Raw genomic sequence first — 22,511 nt, 5'->3', positions numbered from 1 at the left:
TGAAGAAGAATATGGAAGTCTGGGCATTTACGGGGCTGACGACCGTCATAGGTTGGTTTAAGTGATCACTTTACACACATGTAACATTCACCAATTCTACCCATTATTGACAACCTCACTACTCAAATTCTTGGAAGTTCTATATATATGAAACAATTTAGAAACCTTGTTCTTCAATCACTAGAACTTCACGAGAGACATCTATTGATGAGATGTAAAGAAGCTTTTTATTAAGCAGAAACTCTTATATTAGTATGTGAGGTCCGAATCCTGGATTATAATCACACACATGAGAAACGCCAGAAAATACCATTTTCATTTTTATTATCTAAGCTTTTTATTATCTATTTGACCAGATAATTTATTTACAATATTTTGAGTGTGTCCAAATACTTGTTCACAAAATCTGGATTATCTCCAATTACAGTAGTTATTTTCATAAAAAATAAGTAATATGAAAATAACTCCTGTAATTGGAGATAATCCAGATTTTGTGAACAAGTATTTGGACACACTCAAAATGTTGCAGTAATTGTTAAATCAAACACAGATTTTACGAGTCTAATTTATGAGTCGTTCGTTTTAAAATGCCATAACAAGGCGAAACAATTGTCACGATATTAATTTTATATGTTTTTTAACAATAAAATAAAACTTCGTAGACTCATAAAATCCGTGTTTGATTTAAAAATTAATACATAAATCATAATGAAGTTCTACAAATTAAACGCCAAATCAATAAATAATAAGAAAAATAATAAAATGTATAGGATATTTTCTTGCGTTTCTCATGTATGTGATTATAATCCAGGATTTGGACCTCATATATAAAAATAAGAGTTTCTGCTCAAAAAGCTTCTTCATCTCACCAATAGATGTCTCTTGTGAAAATTCTAGTGATTTTTGTACAACGTTTTGAAATTGGATCATATATATATTGAATTTGAGTAGTGTGGTTGTCAATCATGGGTAGGATTGGTGAATGTTACACGTGTGTAAAGTGATCACTTAAACCAGCCAATGACGGTCGTAAACCCCGTAAATACCCAGACCTCCATGTTCTTCTTCACCTACGTTAAAATGTCAAAAAACAACATGGATCATTCTTTCCTTTTTATAAAAGAAGATAGAAGTCTGAGGATGCCTGACTCTGTCTTCTAAAAAATATATGTTAACAAATTCGAAATGAATCTCTCATAGTTCAAAAGGAATAACCTTATCTTTCAATAATAAAAAAATAGATATTATGAATAAAACGCAGTTATGTTAATATGATGTACCTAATAAATAAGTGTTGTTTTGATTTATTTTTAATATTTATTTAATTGGTATAAACATAAAATATAAACCCTTATTTTGTATAAATATGATGTTTGTATATTGTAAAAATGTATAAGCATTATTTATTTTGACAAAAAAAAACATTTTGCGACTCACTCGACAAACAATCAAGCATTTTCTTTTCTTTATTTTATTTTAATTTTAATGTAATGTATCCAAAATAAAACAGAATTATTGGATAGAGTTCCACCTTTATTTTAATAAATACAGTGATATATGATGTTATTTCAATATGTAGTTTCAAATAATCAATTCAAATAATCAATTTTATAAAATAAACAACTTTGTTTTAACCACTTTTTATTGGTACACTTTTTGCAACCGGTTTCAACAAGAACCTTGTCATCATCAGGATTAATGTACCAATTCTAAAACATTGAAATACTCATAGTTAGGCTATAGATTATTACCCTTCCCTTACGATACTAAAAACTTTATAAAATTTATAAAATGTGCCACAAAGTAACTGTGAAAACATTCAAGAAACAGAAATCAATCATTAAAACTAAATATTCTTTAGTACATTAGGACATTTTGCAAATATTTAAGTCAGTTTGATAATGACTATATAAGACGAAACGCGTCACATTATATACCATTGTATATATTTAAATAAAAGTAGAATTCGATCAAATGATTTTGTTTTATTTTTGATACATTAACAAAAAATTAAAATGGAATTATACCAACTGACTGCATTTATAACGAATATTTTATTTAAGGTTTCATAATGATATCGTCTGAATGATTGCATTTCGACTGCATTCAGTTTATTCTTATATTTTTGAATTATTTAAAACTTATTAAAAAAACCAATCTAGTACAAACAAACTTATTAAAAAAAAACAATCTCCGTTTGGCCGAGTAACCCACATACTAGTATTTTCAATACAAATTAAAAATATAATCTAATTTTGTCAATATTGCGACTAAAATTTCTGATCCGATTCAAATGGATGCATATTAAACACTGTCCGTTGATCCCATGCTTTGATTTTGGCAACACCATGCCCATAAGCGTACGAATTATAGCTAATTCATTTTTTGCGAAAGGTCACACGGCTAACCCTAAAATGGCCGTGATCGACTTGTATAAGTTTTGTAGAATTGGGGTCACATGCATTATTTATTGATTTACCATAATTTTGGGGTATAATCGTGTTAATTTTAATATGAAAAATGATACACTTGTTTAAGACCACTTATTTTAAATTATTAATGCACACGATTACTTTCGAGTATGAGATGTTCTTTTCAACAGGTGAAATTCAACAGGTCAATGATGAAACCATATGTAATTTTCGAAATTAGCCATTTTTAGATTAATTTTTTAAAAAAGGGGTCCTTTTAATGAGCTTTATTTTTTATATTTAAAGGGAATAAACATCTTAAAAGAAGTAAATAATGTTTTTTTTTATCTACATGCTAATTTTTTACACCTCCATAGTGTAGTAGTTGGCGCATTTGGCTACCATTCTGAAGGTCCCTGGTTCATTTCTCAGGGGGTCAAAATAAATATGGTTAATTTCTCTGATTATTTATTTCATCACCCTGGACTGATACAAGAGGCGCAGGGCTGATCACCTTGCCTTCACGCAGTTAAAGATCAAGATGCGTCATTACGATGCAGTGCCTTATATTATTAACAAAAACACATTTAAAAAAATATATTATGACAATTGTTTCGCTTAGTTATGGCATTTTCAAACGAATGTGAAGATCAAATGGACTGACAGTCCTTATGTAGCTATACAATTTTAAGTGACAGTTTTAACATGCGCAGCAGTAATTTATGGGAGACAACAGTAGCTAAATTAAACTATTGGCCCACATTATTTCTGCACTTGTTAAAACTGTCACGTAGAATTGTATAGCTACATAAGGACCGTCAGTCCATTTGATTTTCACATTCGTTTGAAAATGCCATAACTAGGCGAATCAATTTTCATAATATTACTTTTTAATGTGTTTTTGTTAATAAAATACATCTTAGTAGACTCAAAAAATCTGTGTTTGATTTAAAAATTAATACATATATTAAAATGGAGTTCTACAAATTAAACGCCAAATCAATAAATAAAAATATTCACGCATATCGTGTACGCCATTTTAGGGTTAAATGAATCACACACGCCTATTATATTGTTAACGCTTAATTTGTACCAGAAAAAACGTTTATATCTCAAGTACGTACGTTCTTTTTTTATAATCAAATTCTTTTTTACTAAGAAGTTTACATAGTAATTCGCATTCAGGAACTAGATGGTTTTACTATTAACGTCATATTTTATAAATATGATGTATACAGTATTTCAAGTACTGTACATGACCACCCTACCCCCTCTTAAGGCTGAACTTTGAAGCAATCGTTTTGATATAAAAGGCTTCAGCTCTCTCAGTTTCAGCACAAGCAGTTTTCATCACAGAAAAGGCTCTCACTAGACAATCATGAACTCTCTGGTGAGTGTTTAATATTATCTACTTTTGACATTAGATTTTGGTGGTTTCACAATCGGCTTGCTATTATTACGGATACCTCAATTCATTAATTTATTTTAAAGAAAACCATATTTTGATCATACAGTTCAAAATCCACTTATGTTAGGTATTTTGACTGATCGTGATACAATACGAAAAAGTGCCCACAAATAAACTTTAAATAAATAAATAAATTACTACTCTGAAATTTGCAAAGACGCACGTGTTGTCCGCGACCATTTTTTTTAATAAACATATATTTGAATTTGGCAAACAAATATTTTATTTTAAATGTATATATATTTTAAACTTCTTACCATTCTTCAACTCATTTCTTTAAAAAAAAAACTCATATTTATTTCGAAGGAAGACTTATTTTTTTATACAAAACAGTTTTAAGCAAAAAATTCGAGTTCACTTAATGTATCCTGGGTTTAAAAAAAATAAGTTGAGGGTTTTTACATAAGTTTATTAGATCCTGGAACCGATATTACTTTATATCAATTAATTACGTGGAAAAATAATTTAAATGTATATCTTTTTATGGTTTGATTAATGATAATTCAAAATGCCGTATTGATAAAATATTGTACATAAACGAAAACATCATTCAAGATGAACGGGTTGTATTCAAGAGGGATAAACGGAATATTGGGAATTTTCTTAGCTAACAATGTATAACTGACTGGTTAAAGTAATTTTGTTTACATTGTGTACTTTTTTGTTATTTTTATTTCATATCAATCATTGATAAAGTTGATGAATGCTAAACAGTGGATAAATTTATAGCTCAAATCAGTCAGAGATCGAAATCCCTGTATTATTTTTTGAATTTACGAGCTCTTGTATGTACAGCACCTTAAAACCGTTCTGTCTAAATCTGGGGTTTATAGGGCTTTATACGAACGATCTTACTTTCTATCTTTTCTTTAAACTGGTCCATGAAATTCTTTACTAGTATCCCTCTTCTTCTGTTCCCTGGCTTCTTGAATGCCTTTCCTTCTGAATTACCTTCTCAATTAAAACTCTTCGTGTCTATAGAAATATAAACATAGATCTTGGTGAAAATCAAGAGGTGTGTAAATGAAGATTTTCAACAACTTTTTTTGTACGCAGGTATTCGCAACCCTTCTGTGCGTGGGAGTCGCCTCCGCCCACTACATCGGTGGACATGGGGCCCACTATGGCGGAGCCTACGCTCACGGAGCCGCCCCTCTGGGACATGACGGAAACGTGATCGACACCCCCGAGGTCGCCCACGCCAAGGCCGCCCACCATGCCGCTGTCTCCAACGCCGCTCATGGTGCCCACGGATCCGCCGCCTATGGTGCCCATGGTGCTGGCGCTTATGGCGCTGGAGCTTATGGCGCTGGTGCTTATGGCGCTGGTGCTTATGGCGCTGGTGCTTATGGCGCTGGTGCTTATGGCGCTGGTGCTTATGGACATGGCTCTCAGGGACTCCACGCTTACGGACCCGCCCCCCTGGGACATGACGGAAACGTGATCGATACCCCCGCTGTCGCCCACGCCAAGGTTGCCCACCACGCCGCTTTCTCTAACGCCGCCCATGGCGCCCATGGAATCAACCACGCCGTCGGTGGAGTCGCTGCTTATGGAGCTCACGCTTATGGAGTCCCCGCCGTCTATGGTGCCCATGGCGCTTATGCCCATGGTGCCTACGCTCATGGAGCCGCCCCCATCGGTCATGATGGTCGCGTAGTAGACACCCCCGAGGTTGCCCACGCCAAGGCTGCCCACTTCGCCGCTGTTGCCCACAGCGCCCATGGAGCTCATGGTGTCCACCATTATTAATCGATCTTCCCCTGAATTTGTTCTCTCGATAAGTAGTACCTTTTATTGTTTATATGTTAAGTAGTCAATATTTATAATAATTATCAATATATCTGACCCACACCCCATCAAGCTAAAAAAATCATTCAATGTGTATATTTGCATCATTTTTTTTTTCATTTCCAAAAATTCTGATTTTGTTAATATTTTCGTGATATTTCACCAATCAAACAAAATAAATCGTACCAAAACTGTACTTTATTGTTTCATTTTTCAATAATTGTATTTTTTTCTTCATACGTGTATATTACCAGTAAACGTGATTTTTAGACACATCCATTATGTTTTAAAAGTTTACGAATGGATTTCGAATATTCCAATTTTCTCACCACACTGAAATATTTGAAATTCATCCACGATTTAATTGCATTATCAATACTTATGTTATTACTATTACATTTTTTTTCAAATAGTGTCTTTATAAGTCATGTTATCGGATATAAGAGTACCTACTTGCAAAGCTGAAATACAAAGACATCTTGGTGGTCCTAGTGATATCAGTAGTCAGGTAAACATTTTTTTTAAAAGTAATAAATAACACAAAAATCAGACTCGTAAAGGACTTTTATTTATTCAAAGGAAAAACCTGCAAAGTCCCTTCTTTTACAAGATTAGATTTTTTTAAATGGAAATAGTCTAATAATCTATATGTGACGTTAGTATTGCTATAACTGTTCTGTAAAAAATAAACTATGGTTAAAATAAGGGTAAAATAGTCATTCAGAAAAATAATTAGCAAAATAAATTACAGGAAAACGATAGTTTCTTGTTTATTTTATTTAAAAAAAACTAACCGGAGAGAAATTCTAATAGATAAAACGTATCCTTTAAAATTTTATTCTTTTTTATAAATCAAAACGTGAAGAAGGGGTCTTTCTGAAAAAGTTTGAGAACCGTGATATAGGCGGAAGTCGTTCATTTAATTGAAAAAATAGAGCGGTAATTACCGAAAAATGCGATACGTTGAAGTATTTTTATATGCCTATGTACTAGAATACGATTGTATTGGTAAGCGAAACGAATTTAGTTTTGTGGTTCATGACAGAAAAAAATGCCTAGATTCGTATTGGAATTTCATGGCTTTAAAAAATATTAGTCATAATTTTATTCGGATATTGCAAAAAATTAAGATCCTTGAGAATTCTTTGCTAAAGAGGCTGGTACATTTTCGCGGTAGCTTTCACAAGATTGTAACACATATCGCTCACTCCTTTCAAGAACGTCATAAATCAAAAAACTGAATTTTTCAGGAGAACGTTTTTAAAGTTTAAAAATATAACACAATGTATTAAAAATAAATATCAAGCCACTTATTGAACTTTTAACTGTGTAACAGATCTTTTTAGGTAAAACCTGAAGGTTTTTTCTCCATTTGAAAAATATTAAGTTTATTTAAAAAAATATTCAATCAATACCTTTTCTTCAAAATGCAAAAACAACATTTTCTGCCCTGTAGCGGGTAAATATTAAGTTAAAAATATGGCGCTTTTGCTGGGATATAGAACATTTTCTAAGCATTCCGAAAACATGCACAACTGAAAATTGTCGATTTTTGATTTATGACGTTCTTGAAAGGAGTGAGCGATATGCAACTCTGAGTGACCGATATGCAACTCTGAGTGACCTGGCCATCGCTGTTATTCTCCTTTTCCTACCTACTTTTTCTTCTCCATTTTTCTTCTAGTCCTTATCCACACCTGACAGTGCATAGGGCACTGCATCAAACCAATGCAATGTTTAGTTGATTGTTAATGAAGGTAATATATTCGGTACGCTTCAGGCTTTACCAGTAAAGGGTAGTTTTAAAGAAATACAGGTTGTAAAAAAACACTGCGAATCGAACTTGGGACCTCCACATTATTGTAGTGGAGTAAATTTATGATTTATTTTTAATTGTACACCAAGGAAATGTGATCAGCCCTGTGCTTCACGAACTTGTCCCGGGAAATTCAAAATATATATAAGAGGGAGAAATCCTCTAATTTATTTTTACCCTTCAAGGAATCAAATCTGGGACCTCTCAATACATTATATATGATTTATAGAAGAAAATATTGAGGAAAGAAAAATTCATGTTAAATATATATATATATATTATTCTCAATATTATTAATATTTAAAGCATTTACTTTGTGGTTAGTCATTTTTACTTATTTATTTTTTTACAAAAATGTTAATAAAATTAGTATATAACCACTCACCGAGATTTTTACGTCTACCGGTTTCGAGACGTACCCGTCTCTTCGTCAGGACAATCACTAACACAGCATGCAAACAATACTACCCTTCACCACCATAGCACCATTTACACACTCAAAACTACACAAATTGTCTAACACATGCGATTTTTGGTCGACCCGAAGACCAACATGCACTATAGTTTTCAATACAGACATGCGTTACGAGCCGAGGTTAAACGTATATTAGAATTAGACTAGGAATCGAATCTATTTATATACTTGTAGGATGAGAGGAGTGGGGGGGGGTTCGAATTGGATATTGACGAATCGTGTTTAATCGATGTCGAATCAAACAATGGACTATATGTAAAATTTATTTGGTTGTTAATTAGAGGAATATTATTTTTAAGTGCTTTCCTAATATAAAAAATCTCCATATTATTTAGTTTTAACCCTTTATTATTAGTGTTTAATATTTTTACTCCCGTGTCTTTTTTTTTTAATACCAGAATAAAAGAACACATACGATGTCTAAACAATAATAACTTCTCCGAATTTGCCAATCACCTCATAGAATCAAATCACGTCTTCAAAAAAGACACGGGAGTAAAAATATTAAACACTAATAATAAAGGGTTAAAACTAAATAATATGGAGATTTTTTATATTAGGAAAGCACTTAAAAATAATATTCCTCTAATTAACAACCAAATAAATTTTACATATAGTCCATTGTTTGATTCGACATCGATTAAACACGATTCGTCAATATCCAATTCGAACCCCCCCCACTCCTCTCATCCTACAAGTATATAAATAGATTCGATTCCTAGTCTAATTCTAATATACGTTTAACCTCGGCTCGTAACGCATGTCTGTATTGAAAACTATAGTGCATGTTGGTCTTCGGGTCGACCAAAAATCGCATGTGTTAGACAATTTGTGTAGTTTTGAGTGTGTAAATGGTGCTATGGTGGTGAAGGGTAGTATTGTTTGCATGCTGTGTTAGTGATTGTCCTGACGAAGAGACGGGTACGTCTCGAAACCGGTAGACGTAAAAATCTCGGTGAGTGGTTATATACTAATTTTATTAACATTTTTGTAAAAAAATAAATAAGTATATATATATATATTCAAATATTTTGATGTTCGTTTGTTCAAAATGTTTAAACTCTTAAAGTAAATAATATTTTGCTTTGACATTTAAAATAAGTTTACGTTTGTTTGTGTGTATTTTTAAAGTACTTTGACAAGTTAAAACAAGCTTTAAAAATAAAAATACCACTACGACAGCGTCATGTGATGAACGCAACATCAATACGCGCAATATAAAATAATGCTGATGGCGGACAGCGTGCTTTAGATAGCTGTTTAAGTACTGTATACTCACAACAAGCACTGTGAAATTGAACATAAGAGATTTTTTTCTTTATTTTTTCTTCCATATCCATTTAAGTAAACTGAGCCATAGCAACGCGTGGCTGGGCTTAGCTAATTCGTTTAGTCTGATAATAAAAAATAATACGAGTATTATGTGCTTTGCCGAACATCATTCGAAATAATTTTAAAAATTCGTTTTCCTTTGCGATTTTTCAGAAAATTTTTCATCTAAGGGTTCTAGTAAAATAAACAATAATGAATGAAAACATACACTTTTGTATGGAGGTTTTTCCGTATATCTGTAAAATTTATTATTTACGAAACGTGTACGGTAAAAGCCTGTCATTCCAAAGAAACAATACTGTTTGCATATTTCAATGTTCCATTTTTTTTCCAAAGCATTAAAAATGTTACAGTAAAGTTAAACAACAAAAATGGACAATTTTTTAGAATATTAATTGATTTTCAAAAATACATTTTTTTAAACTCAAATAGATAAGTATGTAAAAAATATCTTTCATAACTTAACTCCTAATTAAACAAATTGATGATTGAAAATGTCAAATAATTTATTTATTAAAAAAATATATATATTGATAAAAATATAAATTTTCCAAACTACTTTCAAAACTAAATCCCAAATAAGACAAAATTGATGATTTATAATTCCATATAATTTATATGAAACAATTAAGGAAAATATATCAAGTTGACAAATGCCAATATTATTTAAGCTTCTTTTACAATTCAAGTTAAAATAAGACAAAATTGATGATTTTTTAATTAAGAAATAAAAACTCATTTAACTAGATATGCACAAATACTTTTTTCTTTCTTTTAAAACTAAACCCGAAATATACAAAATAAAATGATTAAGGATTTCATTTGAATTAAAAAATATAACTTAACCCTACATTTTGTTTAGTTGATGATTTAATTTTAACGTTTCGTAAAATTTAAATGAAACAAAGAAGTAAATATTGCAATCGAAAAAATATGCATATCACATATGCAATTTATTTCTCCAATTGAATTGGTATTGACGTTTTTGCTAATTTGATTAGATTTTTTGCTGTTGTTTGTTTTTTTCGTTCAGAACCTTGATAGTTAAACGATAGCGCTTTATCAATAAACCATTTCCTTCATATGTCCACCTATCCCCACTTTGTAGCTAGTTTTTTCTTGAGTTCTACATAGGTATAAAGTCTTGACAAACTTTCATGAAATCACAAGCAGTTTTCATCTCAGAAAAGGCTCACACAACAATCATGAATTCTCTGGTGAGTAGTAAAAGAATTAATCCTATAAAATTTACATTATAATCTAAAAAGTGATGTGACACAAATGCAAGTGATTTTAACTAAAGAATTAAAAGTTTTAAATTCAATTCACTGTTTGTTTCAAATGTGATTTTTGAAGAAAAAGTGTTAAAATATCTTCTCAATTTCAGGTATTCGCAACCCTTCTGTGCGTGGGAGTCGCATCTGCCCACTACATCGGTGGACACGATGATGGACAATGGAGGGGAGAGGGTCTGGCCGAAAGCCAGGACCATGGACAGTACGACCATGGATACGGAGTAGGACACTATGCCGGAGCCCACTACGGAGGTGCCCACTATGGTGGAGCTTACGCCGGAGCCTACGCTCATGGAGCCGCCCCTCTGGGACATGACGGAAACGTGATCGACACCCCCGAGGTCGCCCACGCCAAGGCCGCCCACCATGCCGCTTACACCAACGCCGCTCATGGCGCTCACGGATCCCTCGGAGCTTATGGTGCCCATGGCGCTTATGCTCATGGTGCTGGCGCTTATGGCGCTGGAGCTTATGGCGCTGGAGCTTATGGCGCTGGTGCTTATGGCGCTGGTGCTTATGGCGCTGGTGCTTATGGACATGGCTCTCAGGGACTCCACGCTTATGGACCCGCCCCCCTGGGACATGACGGAAACGTGATCGATACCCCCGCTGTCGCCCACGCCAAGGTTGCCCACCACGCCGCTTTCTCCAACGCCGCCCATGGCGCCCATGGAATCAACCACGCCGTCGGAGGAGTAGCTGCTTATGGAGCTCACGCTTATGGAGTCCCCGCTGTCTATGGTGCTTATGGTCACGGAGTGCATGGAATCCACGGAGTTCATCATTATTAACTCAATTCTACCCTTAGTTTGAAAACTTATAGTGAATATTGTATAGTGTTCAACATCAAAACGCCGTTTGAAACTTATAGTCCGAATCCAATAGACCATTTATATTCCATTACACAATGAATGAATATTTGTATATATAATTTATTATTTATATTTACTATAAATATTTTCACCAACAAATATAAAAGCAAAATAAATAAATCGAATTATAAATATACTCGAATGTTTTAATTTTACTTATTGAAGAGTGATGCACCTTTTTTATCAGAAGAAAAAAACCAATTCATCTCACATATCGCTCACTCCTTTCAACAACGTCATATATAAAAAAAAACTTGATTTTTCTGGAGATCGTTTTAAAAGTTTTAAAATATAATAAAATGTATTAAAAATAAATATCAATCTCTGTTTGAACTTTTTACTGTGCAACAGATCTTTTTAGGTTAAACCTGAAGGTTTTTTCTTCATTTGAAAACTAGTTTATTTAAAAAAAAAAATTAAAACAATACCTTGTCTTCAAAATGCAAAAACAACACTTTCCGCCTTATAGCGGGTAAATATTAAGTTAAAAATATGCCTCTTTTTTCAGAGATTTAGTACAATTTATGGGCATTCCGAAAACATGCACAACTGAAAATTGACGATTTTTGATATATGACTTTATTGAAAGGAGTGAGCGATATGAACAACTCGAACAGCTTATATAATTTTTCTTTCTTTCTTCACTCATTTGAATAAAATGAGTAAAGAAATATAGATACAACAAATTTATGAGGAGAATGTAGTTGGTAATAGAAGAGGTGAAAATTCTAAAAAAACTTGGCATAATCAAGTGTTTAAAATACTTGAAAGTAGTCCGGTCAGGAGTTGGAATAATCGTCTGGTATGTTTGAGGAGATGCATGAGTATGGAAGAGGCGAAGGGTGTTTGCAAAGACAGATTGGTGTGGCGATCGTTTTTCTCTGCCTACCCCTGTAGAGAAGCGGTGTCATGGTTAGTTGGTTAGTCGATTAGTTACGATAACTTTATATATATATATATATATATATATATATATATATATATATATATATATATATATATATATATATATATATATATATATATATATATATATATATATATATATATATATATATATATATATATATATATATATATATATATATATATATATATATATATATATATATATATATATATATATATATATATATATATATATATATATATATATATATATATATATATATATATATATATATATATATATATATATATATATATATATATATATATATATATATATATATATATATATATATATATATATATATATATATATATATATATATATATATATATATATATATATATATATATATATATATATATATATATATATATATAATATGGAGGATGATTCATTTTAATATGTAATTTTTCAACAAACTGCATGATCATTTCTGAAAAGCAGATGATATCAAGTTTTACAGATAGAAAAAGAAACACCAGGATAAGAGAAATATACGAGATCGAAGATGTCGTTAGGTGGAGAAGGCAACGAAGGAGACAATGGTATGCGCACCTAAGGAGAATGGAACCTTCCAGACTCCCCCAAATCGCGCTGCACGTCCAACCCCAAGGTAGACGACTCCCGGGTAGACCACCAAAGAAATGAATTGACAGCTGGGAATCGACATGGCAGGAGGTTAATCCCTTTTAAAATCAGGCCACAACGCGTTGCAACGCCTACACCAAGCAGAAGAAGAAAAATATTATTTCAAACGAATCAATCCTAAAACGACAATACTAAAATATCCAGCAACCTAAAGAATGAAGTAATATTTTTTTACATATTCTCCGGAACATCGTTTCGAGAAGGTGTCATAGAGAACATGGCTAAGTCAATGAAATCGCTTTTTTTGTTATGATTATGGTTTTCTGAGCCCTAGCAATATTTTATCTTTCCTCACAAATTCAAACCACCGCATGCCTTAAATACTTTTCAGGCATCTATTTTCAAAGCTGAGTATAAAGCTGCTCTGGACCCTTGTAAGGTGCGATGTTTCACAGCCGTATAAGAAAGCTTTCAAAGACAACAGCTGGAGACACATTGCAAGAGCCTGGGTGAGGACCTAACCGACATCGCATCCGTGTTAGTTCATAAGGAACTCTCACGGGAGATAGTATCATACATCTCTCACTCCTTTCAACAACGTCATAGATCAAAAATCGTCAATTTTCAGTTGTTCGTGTTTTCGGAATGGTCAGAAAATGTACTATATCCCAGCAAAAGCGGCATATTTTTAACTTAAAATTTACCCGCTACAGGGCAGAAAGTGTTGTTTTTGAATTTTGAAAAAAAGGTATTGTTTTATTATTTTTTTAAATATACTAAATACAAATTTTTCAAATGGAGAAAACACATTCAGGTTTTACTTAAAAAAGATCAGTTGCACAGTACAAGTTCAATTATTGGCTTGATTTTATTTTTAATACATTTTATTATATTTTTAAACTTTGAAAACGATGAAGAACATTGGTACCATAAACCAAGCTAGGATACAAAATCCCGAACTCTCTTCTAGTGGACCGGAAAGTCTGTTGACGACACTCAACAGTCCGGCTTCACCTGAAGAGTTTTAAGTGGTTTTCTTCCAGCAATGAGCAAATTCTGAGAAGTTCCTGTTTGGCACACACTAGTTTATCCCTCGTGTTCCCGACACAAATTAAAATGAAACAAGTTTTTTAGCTAAAAAAACGAAAATCCACTTTATGATCTTTAAACCTTGTTCATAATAAGCAAAGTATATAATAAATGCAACTTTCATCTAAAAAAAACTATAATAATAATGTAATAATGTAGTAAAGATATTTCAAAGGCGACGATTCATCTTCACAATGTACAAACACCTTTAGGACCCTTCATACTGTTGAATCAGGTACAAGCAAGTCCTAAACGTACTTCTAGAACTTTTCAAAGACTGCTATTTCTAAATAAACTTCTTTGACGACGATTCGACAATCGATAACTGGACGAGAGTTGATAGTGAATTTTTAAGGACGGGTCACGTTTATCAAAGTTTCATAAACCAATGAAATATTCACCACATACTTAAAATATCAATTTGACTTTTGATATTGTAAAACATGAAAATACGTGTAACATTAAGATTAAATAATTTACAAGCAATTAGATACAAATATGAAATTAAATAATAACAAACAAACCATAAGGCTACCGTGGAAACCAAATTTGCAAAATAAATTAATTTGCATGATAAAAAAACTTTTGTTGATTTTAATAACATATTATTTCAAGTTGAAGTTTTTATGAAGTCAATTATCTAAATACCAATAAACAATATTTTTTGATGCATTTTTTTGTCATATGGGACCTTGATCGTAAAATAGTCAATACGATTTCGGACCATTTCCTTTATGTCCAGTTACCCCCACTTTAAGGCAATGTTTTGCAGGTTCTACATTAGTATAAAGGCCGTGTCAAGCTTTTCTTAAATCACAAGCAGTTTTCATCTCAGAAAAGGCTCACACAACAATCATGAATTCTCTGGTGAGTTTGCTACAAACGTTTTTGTCAAGTTTACCTTGTGACTATGAAAGTGCAGTAAAAATTCTTTAGATACATACGTGAGATAAATTAGCGATTAAAAGTTGTACATTTAGGCTGATTTTTTTTAATGAAATGTGAACTTTTTGTTGAAATTACGTCTAATTTCAGGTATTCGCAACCCTTCTGTGCGTGGGAGTCGCATCTGCCCACTACATCGGTGGACACGATGATGGACAGTGGAGGGGAGAGGGTCTGGCCGAGAGCCAGGACCATGGACAGTACGACCATGGATACGGAGTAGGCCACTATGCCGGAGCCCACTACGGAGGTGCTCACTATGGTGGAGCTTACGCCGGAGCCTACGCTCATGGAGCCGCCCCTCTGGGACATGACGGAAACGTGATCGACACCCCCGAAGTCGCCCACGCCAAGGCCGCCCACCATGCCGCTTACACCAACGCCGCTCATGGCGCTCACGGATCCCTCGGAGCCTATGGTGCCCATGGCGCTTATGCTCATGGTGCTGGCGCTTATGGCGCTGGTGCTTATGGCGCTGGTGCTTATGGCGCTGGAGCTTATGGCGCTGGAGCTTATGGCGCTGGTGCTTATGGACATGGATCCCATGGACTCCACGCTTATGGACCCGCCCCCCTGGGACATGACGGAAACGTGATCGATACCCCCGCTGTCGCCCACGCCAAGGTTGCCCACCACGCCGCTTTCTCCAACGCCGCCCATGGCGCCCATGGAATCAACCACGCCGTCGGTGGAATCGCCGCTTATGGAGCTCATGCTTATGGAGTCCCCGCCGTCTATGGTGCCTATGGCGCTTACGGTCATGGAATCCATGGAATCCATGGAGTCCATCATTATTAATTCGATCAACCCCTAAATTGGCTGTCTTGAAGAAAATATTGTATCGTGTTCATAGATAATTACCATAAACGACCTCTTAATCACCCTTCTCATAATCAAAATTACAATCATGATTGTATATTTATATAGTTAATATATATTTTATTATTTATGTATACTGTAAATATTTCCATGAAAAATGCAAAGCAAACGAAATAAATCGTGAATTCAAAAATAATCCCAGATATTTTATTTTATTTAAAAGAACTGAACTTATCCCCTATTGGCACTGACAAACTTAAAAAAATTAATATTAACTTACAAGGTAATATTGTTTTAAAAAATCGGTACATACATATCGGCTGTTTTAACTCAAAACACAGTAAGGGACATTTTTTTGTAGTACGTTTTTTTTCTCCATTTTTGGACGAAGTAGATTCTATTTAGTCCAAAAATTTGAGTTTGGAAAGCCGATATGTTATCGTAGCTTAATTAAATCGATATTTTGTGTTTTCAAATTTTTATTCACAAATTCTAGGATTGTCGTCCCAGGAGTTATTAATATTGACGTTCAACAAAGATGAAGAAAAATGCAGATTTTTAATAATTGGAAGTCGTTAGCCCTATAAATACCCAGACTTAAATATTTTCCTTCATCTTTATTGAGATGTCAAATAAGTTTTATTACTTTCTTAAAGGTTTTTGAAGCAAACAATTTCTACTTCTAGACTTAAAAGTTAGAAAAACTAATTGTTATGCATTTTTAGTTTAAATTTAATTTGTTAAAAACTATTAAAAATAACAGAGGAATACCGAGGAAAACTTGGCGAGATTAAGTATTTTAATTACTTGAAAGTGTTACGTCAGGAGCGGAATAATTGGAGGGTATGTATGAAAAGATGCGAATATTGTCACAAAGGCAGATTGGTGCGGCGTTCTATTCTCTATGCCTACCCCCGCGAGGAAGCGGCGTTTGGTTAGTTATAATACTATCATTGTAGTGTTTACCAAGTGAAATTTAAATTAAAAATGAATAGATATCACCACAGAGTGACTGCCGAATCAATTATGAAATAATTCATAGCTTTATTATTTCGGGAAATAAAAATACCTTGTGTTTTGATCCACTTACATTTTTCCTAACCAATAAGTTTCGGCAACAACCTGTTGCCCTCTTCAGGGTTTCATTTATGACTAAAATCTTATTAAAATCTTAGTCATAAATTAAACCCTGAAGAGGGTAACAGGTTGTTACCTAAACTAGTTGGTTAATAAAATTGTGAGTGGATCAAAACACAAAGTATTTTTATTTCTCGAAATAATATATCGATATGATCCACAAAGTTTCTTTCAATATTCAAAACATAATTCATGGCTATTTGCTTTAAAGGTGTCAGAAATTATAATTAAGCTATAATATAATAAAAAGTCATTTTGAAACAAAGATATAAAATTTAAAAAAAAACATAAAACTATACTCAAATATTTTTAGAAAAAAATCCTGTGAATTTTTTGCATATTTGTAAAAGTTTATCGTAAAAATAAACGCATATTTTTTATACGTAAGTATAATAAATATATGTTAAGTATACGAACATGAATAAACATACATTTATTGTAAAAAGTAATGTTGAGTTTGAGGGATCGAAGCCACTATATCACAACTTTATGAATTTTCTTAAAATAACGAGCCTTATAGAAAAATGCTTAGAAATTGAACTACTTGTGTATCAAGTAAAACTCTTTAAAAAAATCTAATAAACTTCGATTCAAGGAGTTAGTCATTGGGTTTTTTAATCAAGTCTATGAATAGTTTTGCATCGAAAAAAATCACAAAAAAATATAGTAAGGTCATATATAAACCACTTTTATAAAAATAATAAAAAAGTATAAATCATACAACGCATAAATTAGAATGCGATAATTTTCTTGTTGTTGGTATGTTATGTTACGATTTTTTTTATTATTTTGCTACCACGCTGGAGGTCCCAGATTCGATTCCTGGGGGAATCAAATTAAATGTGTTATTTTATGTACATAGGTTAGTTATAACATGAAACGACCTTCTTACAGATATAAAAAAGATGATAGTAAAATTCTGTTAAATAGATTAAATGACTTTTATACAATTAATCAACGGAAAAAACACAAACAATGTACAATCAAACATTGGATCATTCATAAGTTAAATAAACAATGAATCAAAATCCCTCTCCAAGCACAAGACCTTAGTCTCTTTATTGGAGAAGAACAGCGAAGTTTTGAATATTGCTTGCGTGTAAAGTGATCATTTAACCAGCCTATGACAGAACATAAGACCTGTAAATACCCAGACTTCTATATTCGTCCTAAATATTAAGATGTCAAAAATTTAAAAATAACTCCCAAGTGGAATGCATTCCGAATCATTTTCAAACACAGTTATGTGAAGCTAAGTCTTAATTTGAGAGTTGTTTCCTTTGAACGTTGAAGTATTAAGATGGGGTAGGAGCTATTTCTTATTTTTATTTATTTATTATTGTTTTTATCAGTTAAAAGTTATGCAATAGGAAGAAGGCTTTAGTCATTGTCATATTGTGTCGGGTTGTGGTCTGGAAATTGAAGTATTTTTGTAAATAACAAATAAAAACACTTATATTCTCTTCAAAATTAAAAAGTTATTTATGGATATTTATTATCATTTTCTATTGTTTTAAAATGTTGCAGTTTATTTATGACTTTCCTCGTTTTAGTCACAGCAGATTTTTAAAAAGAAGTGGAATTTACCATGTAAAATTAAGATTAAAAATTAATATATGTTACCGCAAAGCGACTGACAAATCGATCAATGAGAATACTTTCTCATTTGAATAACTGGAAAAGTAACAGATACCTATAAATCACATCTCTAAAATGAACAGTTTATACACTTGTCAACGTTATATAAGGGACTAAAGTGATCGCCAGCCAAATACGCTAGCTAAATGATCATAAACCCAGGAATTCTAAGACTTCCATCTTCTTTCAATAAAAATGATTGAAGCTTCGATTCAGTTGAGACACCCTTCGGATAATATATATTGATAAAACATCCTCCCAGGAGCGACCCGAAAATGACAGGACCTGGTCCTTAAAGAAGAAGAAGAAGAAGAAGATATAACATCCGTCAAGTGAGAAATCAAGTATCTGTTTATGTTAACATTTATTAAAGTACTTATTTTTAAATCATTAAGAATGAGATTTTCCATTGTTTGACTTACAAAATAACTTCGTTCAAAGCCACTGTGCGTGTACGTTATTATAACATAATCAATTAGTTTTAAAGATGAAAGTGATATTTTGATATTCGGAACATGTATAAGACGGAAGATATCGTGAGGTGGGGACGACAACGAAAGCGATACTGGAATGATCATGTAAATAGTATGTCAGAAGACAGACTTCCACATATCTCGCTTAAAGGAAACCTTGATGGAAGTAGACACCCAGGTAGACCTTCAAAAAGGTGAAGAGATCGCTGGCAGTCAACATCCCAAGAGCGGCAGGTAGATCCTGAGGATTTATAAAAAGAAGAAGAAGAATGATAAAAAGATGATGGTGTAAGCTTCGAAACCTGTCCTTGTTTTGACGGAATTATATTAAGATATATGAAATTCTTTAAGTTATAAAAATGATCACTTTAATAGCAAACGTGTAAAACATCCGAATTTCGAAATGCTACCATTTAACCGATTTAATTTAATTATTGTTTCTAATAGATTTTAAACTCAATTATCTCAGACTTTAAACGATTAATTTTCAATGCACTCTTATCGTTCAAGACCTTGATTATGAAACAATTAACACGATATCAACGAACTATCTCCTTTATGTCCAGCCTACCCCCCCTCGAAGGCAGTATTTCGCAGGCTTTATTTAGTATAAAGCCTCAGCCAGGCCTTCAGTAGATCACAAGCAGTTTTCATCTCAGAAAAGGCTCACTCTTCACACTTCAACCATGAACTCTCTGGTGAGTCAACAAGTCGCCATAGAATCAGTGCAAAAATTAAACCAAACTGTGTATTTAAAATAACAAATTCAACTCGTTTTATGTACAAGTAAAAATAACTCCTAACGGGAGAAACCCAGATTTGTAAAGAAAGATTTGGAGACATTCAAAATTTTGTGAAATTCAACTCAGTTGCTGCATGTGACAATCAAATGTTGTCGTTCTTACGTCCTAAAATATACTCATAAAAAAAATTGTTTCATTTTTAAATGATTCTTTATGCCCTGTGCTGTGCTGAAAACATGTGCCTAAAGCTTTGAATAAATTCAGTTGATATCATCATCTCAGATTCAAGACACTACGATAGTCCAACAATTCATTCAAGGTATATTTGAAAATACTCATATTGTTTTAATTTCAGGTATTCGCAACCCTTCTGTGCGTGGGAGTCGCATCTGCCCACTACATCGGTGGACATGAAGATGGACAATGGAGGGGAGAGGGTCTGGCCGAAAGCCAGGACCATGGACAGTACGATCATGGACATGGAGTATCCCACTACGCTGGTGCCCACTATGGTGGAGCCCACTATGGTGGAGCTCACTACGCCGGAGCCTACGCTCACGGAGCCGCCCCTCTGGGACATGACGGAAACGTGATCGATACCCCCGAGGTTGCCCACGCAAAGGCCGCCCACCATGCCGCTTTCTCCAACGCCGCTCATGGCGCTCATGGATCCCACGGAGTCTATGGAGCTCACGCTCATGGAGTCCCCGCCGTCTATGGTGCCCATGGCGCTTATGCTCATGGCGCTGGCGCTTATGCTCATGGTGCCCATGGAGCTCACGCTCATGGACTCGCTCCTCTGGGACATGACGGAAACGTGATCGATACCCCCGCTGTCGCCCACGCCAAGGTTGCCCACCACGCCGCTTTCTCCAACGCCGCCCATGGTGCCCATGGAATCAACCACGCCATCGGTGGAGTTGCCGCTTATGGAGCTCACGCTTATGGAGTCCCCGCTGTCTATGGTGCTCATGGCGCTTATGCCCATGGTGCCTACGCTCATGGAGCCGCCCCCATCGGTCATGATGGTCGCGTGGTAGACACCCCCGAGGTTGCCCACGCCAAGGCTGCCCACTTCGCCGCTGTCGCTCATGGTGCTCATGGTGCCCATGGCGTCCATCATTATTAATTCGACTCTGAACTAAATTGTGTTGATCGTAAACATGTTATCATGGTTTATTTAAAAATTGTGTTCATGAACATTTTCCTTTAAAAACGGATACATCTGATGCATACATACTATGTATGTGTGTATGTTTTTACCATAAACTTATTATTTTATACTTTATTTTCTTGTAAAAAAATAATCAAGCAAACGAATAAATCGTAACAAAAAATAACAAAATGGTTTTTCATCTATAATACCTTGTACACCTCTTTTATTTCATGATTTATTTAATGATATTTTTTTATCAAATACAAATATTTAAGACATTTCAGCAAAGATAAAGAAGAATATAGAAGTCTGGATATTTACAGGGCTTACGACCTCCCGTATACTGGTTAAGTAATCACTTTACACACGTGTAACATTCACCATTCTATCCATGATTGACAGCTACACTGCTCAAATTTACATGGAAGGTTAAAATAATGTCATACATATATAATCAATCTCATAACGTTCCATGATTGAGATCAGAACAGCCATCTATGATTCGATTCAGAAAGCTTTTATTTAAGAGAGATCGGTTCGGACCTTATATACAACTAAAATGGTCCCAGTGTAATTCTCAATTACGGTTGGAATATTGAATGTTACACGTGTGCAAAGTGATCATTTAACCAGCCTATAACAGTCGTAAACCCTGTAAATATCCAGATTTCCATATTCTTCTGTATAAACTAACCATCACGCTGCTTCCCCGCAAGGGTAGGCAGAGAAAATAAAACGCCACACCACTCTGTCTTTGCTGGCTGACGGGGCTGACGACCGTCACAGAATACAAAACATAAATTTTCGTGTCATTGTTTTATTTATGATTTAATTTTTTTGTTAGTATTGCGAAAGGGTTATGCGTTGTGTTTATTTGCTTGAATGTTTTATTTATGATTTTTCTAAATATATGATTTTTTGACATCTCATCAAAGATGGAGAAGAATATGGAAGTCTGGGCATCTACGGGGCTGACGACCGTCATAGGCTGGTTTAAGTGAACACTTTACACACGTGTAACATTCACCAATTCTACCCATTATTGACAACCACACTACTCAAATTCTTGGAAGTTCTATATATATGAACCAATTTAGAAACCTTGTCCTTAAATCACTAGAACTTCACTAGAGACATCTATTTGTGAGATGTAAAAAAAACTTTTAATCTTATTTTATTTCTGATATCTATTGCATTCTTGCCAGTGCCCTTTTTTCAAGCTATACCCACATACAGGCCACGTCTTTGTGCGATCTTATTTTGTACTAATGTTTTATACTTGTAATTCTGATATATTATGAAATGCATTTTTTTTTTAAAAGCAGTAAACCTCAGAGACAAAACTATCATGTCGGGTCACGTAAGGGCGGCGAAAATGGATAAAAGCGAATCCCCGTTTGAACTGTGCTAGTTTGGAAATTGGAAACTGACCATCCACAATGACGAGGAGCTCAACAAGCTGCTTTCTAGCGTGACTATCGCTCAAGGAGGCGTCCTGCCTAACATCTTGG

The 22,511-nt window shown here is 33.8% G+C and overlaps 3 protein-coding genes across 3 annotated transcripts; all 3 read left to right on the top strand.

Annotated features, from left to right (window-relative positions):
- The first annotated feature begins 10,464 nt into the window (after positions 1 to 10,464).
- Positions 10,465 to 11,596, top strand: LOC148309692 (uncharacterized). The gene is made up of 2 exons (XM_088259776.1): positions 10,465 to 10,510; positions 10,681 to 11,596. The coding sequence occupies exons 1-2, from the start codon at positions 10,499 to 10,501 to the stop codon at positions 11,377 to 11,379; spliced, it is 711 nt and encodes a 236-aa protein (XP_088115902.1). The 5' UTR covers positions 10,465 to 10,498; the 3' UTR covers positions 11,380 to 11,596.
- A 3,309-nt stretch (positions 11,597 to 14,905) lies between these two features.
- LOC148309691 (uncharacterized) lies at positions 14,906 to 16,049 on the top strand. The gene is made up of 2 exons (XM_088259774.1): positions 14,906 to 14,956; positions 15,125 to 16,049. Exons 1-2 carry the CDS (start codon positions 14,945 to 14,947, stop codon positions 15,830 to 15,832), a joined length of 720 nt encoding a protein of 239 aa, XP_088115900.1. The 5' UTR covers positions 14,906 to 14,944; the 3' UTR covers positions 15,833 to 16,049.
- Positions 16,050 to 19,727: 3,678 nt separating this feature from the next.
- Positions 19,728 to 21,189, top strand: LOC148309690 (uncharacterized). Its single transcript, XM_088259771.1, has 2 exons — positions 19,728 to 19,799; positions 20,200 to 21,189. Exons 1-2 carry the CDS (start codon positions 19,788 to 19,790, stop codon positions 20,971 to 20,973), a joined length of 786 nt encoding a protein of 261 aa, XP_088115897.1. The 5' UTR covers positions 19,728 to 19,787; the 3' UTR covers positions 20,974 to 21,189.
- The last annotated feature ends 1,322 nt before the right edge of the window (positions 21,190 to 22,511 follow it).

Source organism: Brachycentrus maculatus, unplaced genomic scaffold (assembly GCF_059751285.1).
Source record: "Brachycentrus maculatus isolate JH-2025_06_01 unplaced genomic scaffold, ASM5975128v1 h1tg000119l, whole genome shotgun sequence".
Taxonomy (NCBI): Eukaryota; Metazoa; Arthropoda; class Insecta; order Trichoptera; family Brachycentridae; genus Brachycentrus; species Brachycentrus maculatus.
This window is presented reverse-complemented; position numbering and strand designations above follow the sequence as displayed.